This window comes from Tribolium madens, unplaced genomic scaffold (genome assembly GCF_015345945.1).
Source record: "Tribolium madens isolate multiple individuals breed KSU strain unplaced genomic scaffold, Tmad_KSU_1.1 Scaffold_97;HRSCAF=244;Tcas5.2_LG3a, whole genome shotgun sequence".
In the NCBI taxonomy this organism is placed as follows: Eukaryota; Metazoa; Arthropoda; class Insecta; order Coleoptera; family Tenebrionidae; genus Tribolium; species Tribolium madens.
In genome coordinates this window covers 12,424,674-12,428,492 of record NW_025401069.1, presented here as the reverse complement: position 1 = coordinate 12,428,492, position 3,819 = coordinate 12,424,674, and the positions used below count along the sequence as shown (strand labels likewise).

The 3,819-nt window shown below is 29.4% G+C and overlaps 1 protein-coding gene across 2 annotated transcripts; it reads right to left on the bottom strand.

The window, feature by feature from the left end:
• Positions 1 to 1,509: 1,509 nt before the first annotated feature.
• LOC123014901 lies at positions 1,510 to 2,298 on the bottom strand. 2 transcript variants are annotated; one of them, XM_044414203.1, is made up of 4 exons: positions 2,205 to 2,298; positions 2,052 to 2,159; positions 1,846 to 2,001; positions 1,510 to 1,800 (listed from the first exon to the last, which is right to left on the bottom strand). In XM_044414203.1, the coding sequence occupies exons 1-4, from the start codon at positions 2,268 to 2,270 to the stop codon at positions 1,744 to 1,746; spliced, it is 387 nt and encodes a 128-aa protein (XP_044270138.1). In that variant the 5' UTR covers positions 2,271 to 2,298; the 3' UTR covers positions 1,510 to 1,743. The 2 variants fall into 2 exon arrangements, with proteins under 2 accessions (XP_044270138.1, XP_044270139.1); XM_044414204.1 differs by having other exon boundaries at positions 2,055 to 2,159.
• Between the last annotated feature and the right edge of the window lie 1,521 nt (positions 2,299 to 3,819).

The window sequence follows — 3,819 nt, the reverse complement described above, 5'->3', positions numbered from 1 at the left end:
ATAAGTACTGTCGAAGCGTTTGAGAAAAAGAACAGTTTGAATTGCTGTCAGGATCATTAACATGATGAAAGTTATTTTCAAAAGAAGGTTTATTGGTTTGTTGGCGAAAAAACACAAACTAATTTTTGCCGAAATCCATAAATGATCTCGAGGCATTTTCTTCAACAATCGGTTATTTCAAACTAAATAATGTTAATAAAGAGAACGTTAATTACATTTTCAGGGTAATATGTTTGATTTCAAGATAAACAAAAGAAATTGGGGAAACTTACTGTTTGTCGTAAAAGTGTATTTAACAAGTTTGGGTAACTCACAATAATTGCTAACACACATGAAATAGGTCAGCCAAAATGAAATAATTATTTTTTTATCATATTTGGTTAATTGATTTAAAAGCAACGGACTAACGAAACCCCAATTGGTTAGGGCAATAATTTAAGAAAACTGTATTTTGAAATAGGTAGTCTTATATTTTTTTTATTCACAAACATAAAGTCATAATCAAATTACCTTACATGTGAAAAGATGGAAAGTATGACATTGATAAGTATGACAATTGACAGTTTAGTTTGGTAAATTACCACTTTCTAACCAGAAATGTCATATGTCATGTTTTTCAAAATTTCATATATTCTTTATTGGCTTTAGTTTTTTAAGATGCTTGTGAATAAAATAGTATACAAACCTTGGTGGTCCTTGCATTATCGTACCTCGGTTTATTGCGAAGGTAATGAAGCACCTCCCACCTCAGTATTTAATATACTATTACAATAGTAGGTTTGGAATTTTGTTTCGATCACATTTCTATTAATAAATAAAACAACATTTTTGTTTTTACTTTTTTGTTACTTTTCTTCGTGTATCCTTGAGAATATGTTTTGGAATAATAAAAACAGAAAATATTTCATGAAATATGGGCAAGTAAAAACTGGTGAATACTTAAGTTAGTTAATGGTTTCAGTTTCATCAGATCTTATATCTTTGTTTCAAATCGACGTAAATTAAACAAATATAGTTTTGAATACATAGTTTTATTAATTGAACTAACTATTTACAGTGAGCGGCAAAATTATGAAATAATTCTATTTATTAAAACTGAAAATATTTTGTTTTGACAAAAATGTTCGAACAATTTTCAATTTTCTTTTAAAAAAATACAAAATTCTTAACTTGGTTTATAATTGTATGTTTGTTTTTTGTTGATATTATTTCACTTTTAGGGTGTTTTTTTTTTCAACAACTTTATGTAATATTTAATATCTTGGTGTTGTCATTTCGACAATTAAAAGATCTATCGAATTGGCTAAAAAATAGGGGTTTCCATTACTCAAAAACCAAAAATGGTAAAATTTGAAATCAAGTTGGAAATTTTGTACTTTTTAAAAAGAAAATTGCATGTTCGAGTTTTTTCCAAAACAAAATATTTTCAGTTTTAATAAGATTATTCCATAATTTTGCCGCTCCCTGTCCAATGACATCTTAATACTAAATTTTTAAAAACAAATAACTACGAGGTATTAAAAATTGTTTCAATACTATGTGCTATAACAAGTGCTTTATAATAAATTTACAACAAATGTGCATAAATATTGGTGTTTCAATTTTGACAATTTTTTCAAAAAGTTTGTGCTTTAAACAAACTACTGAATCAGCGGTTCATGAAACTTTTTTTTCAAATGCTAAAAGTAAGATTTATGTATTTTACAGGAGTTTTGAAAACTGGAAAAATTTTCAGCAAACTTCCTATTTATTCCTAAGCTGCGCCAAGACAGACACCATGGAATAAATCGATTTGCCAATCTAAAATCTTGCTTGTAGTAACAAAATTAAAAATTTCTTACTAACCGAGATGCCTAGCTCATAGTTAACCGATATGTTTTCTGAGAATTGCACTTTAAAGATTTTTTGTGCATTTTGCAAAAGTAAGGCAAAAGTTTTCCGATTTTGAATATTCCAGCAGTACCATTCAGTAGCTGATAAAATTTCAATAAATGTTAAACCCTGGAAGCAGACTTTGGATCTAAATAGAACACTGCTATAATAATAAATACCACTTCTTCAATTAGCTGTCCTGCAATAGTAACATGTGTGAAGGTAAGACCCCCAGATATAACCAAAGTGACCAAACGAGGATATCTATGTTGAAAAGATCCTTCAAACTTTTAAGGATTTAGTAAATAGTTTATTTGAATTTAATTACTTACGGAAAATAGGAAAAATATGATACTGACACCTAAGATTACACCAGAAATGGAAAAAAACATTATCATTTCCTGATATTTTCTTATAAGCTTATATCCAGCGCTGGTGAAATTAAAGCTTTATATACACAGAAAAAACGAAAACAAGACAGGTGCGCCAGAACTCGCGAACCATAAAAAAAATTCAAGTAAGATAAGATACCAGGAACATGGAAAAAATGTTTGAAAAATTCTATCTGTCAAAAAATTGTGACATTTGAAATTGAAAGCAACTAAAATTTTGCCAATAAAAGCAACAAATAACATTGAACAATTTAGGATACAGCTTCCTTGTTTCCTCTTCTAATAGCCTGTAGCAAAAAAACTTTGAAAATTATTTTTCCAACAGAAATAAATAGTCAAGTGCAAAATTTAAACTCTCATAACTTCGAAATTTTTATAGATAAAATTTTTCCTGGTATCTTATTTTATACAGCATTTTTCTCTGGGGCGCGAGTTCTGGCGCACCCTGTATAATAACTTACGATACAAGTTCGACGTGTCGTTTGATACACCGTTTGAGTCTTTGTTTCATCTCAGTTTGATATTCGACATTGGTAATTAACTGAAAATCTGAAATGTCGTATCCCTGATTAATTTTTCTTACAGTATCCAATAATAGATAATATTGAAAACGCATTTTACTCCCGAAAAAAATAACAAGGTGAGAAGGCGTTGTCATGATCATAGGTATTAGTAAAAAAGTCATTCTGTAAAACAAGCCTAACACATTTTTCCAGTCGGGGAAATATTCTTCAAAAATTGGAATAGGGTAAAAAATTTCTTCATCTTCGTCTAGCGGAATAGCATGAAATATGCCACTCAAGACTGCAATAATTGTATTAACAACCATAAATATGTTAATATAGTGTGCTTCAGCTTTGATTCGGCGTTTAGTTTCTGGTTCAGAGTCTTCAATGTCCCAAAATTTCAGCTCCTCTTGAGCTTCGATTATGGCTTCTGTAAAGAGCGGAATTGCCAAACTGGACACCAAAATCTGAAAAAATAAAATTGTAAATACTTACAAAAGAATTTTACTTACAAAAAGGCTTCCGGCATACATGGGGAGATATTGGACTAAATAACTACTGTCGAATCGTTTGAGAAAAAGGACAGATTGAATTGCTGACAAGATCAATAAAATAATGAAAATGATTTTCAAAAGAACGTTCATTGGTTTGTTGGCGAAGAAATGCAAACTGATTTTGGCCGAAATCCACAGAAGATCTCGAGACATTTTCTTCAACAATCGGTTATTTTAGACTAAATAATGTTAATAATGTGGAGACAACACAAGAGAAGCTTGATTAGATTTTAATGATGATATGTTGAATAATTTTTGTTCCAAGGTAAAAATACAAATTGGGGAAACTTTTCGATTTATTGAGTTACTCATAATAATTATTAATGCTAACACATGCAAATTAGATCAGCCTAGTTACATAACTAATATTTTACATTTTTTTTTGAGTAATCAAAGCAACAACTTTTATAACCATAAACATTATAAAACTGAAAAACTGTATGCTTCAGCTATTTGACAACATTTGACATTTTGCCCTACTAATTGCACTAGTTA

Coding starts and splice junctions, on each gene's coding strand:
- LOC123014901 (XM_044414203.1), bottom strand. CDS start 2,270: ATGATAATGTTTTTTTCCATTTCTGGTGTAATCTTAGGTGTCAGTATC. Junction 2,160..2,204: donor TCATATTTTTCCTATTTTCC/GTAAGTAATTAA, acceptor AATCCTTAAAAG/TTTGAAGGATCTTTTCAACA. Junction 1,801..1,845: donor ACTATGAGCTAGGCATCTCG/GTTAGTAAGAAA, acceptor GCAAGATTTTAG/ATTGGCAAATCGATTTATTC.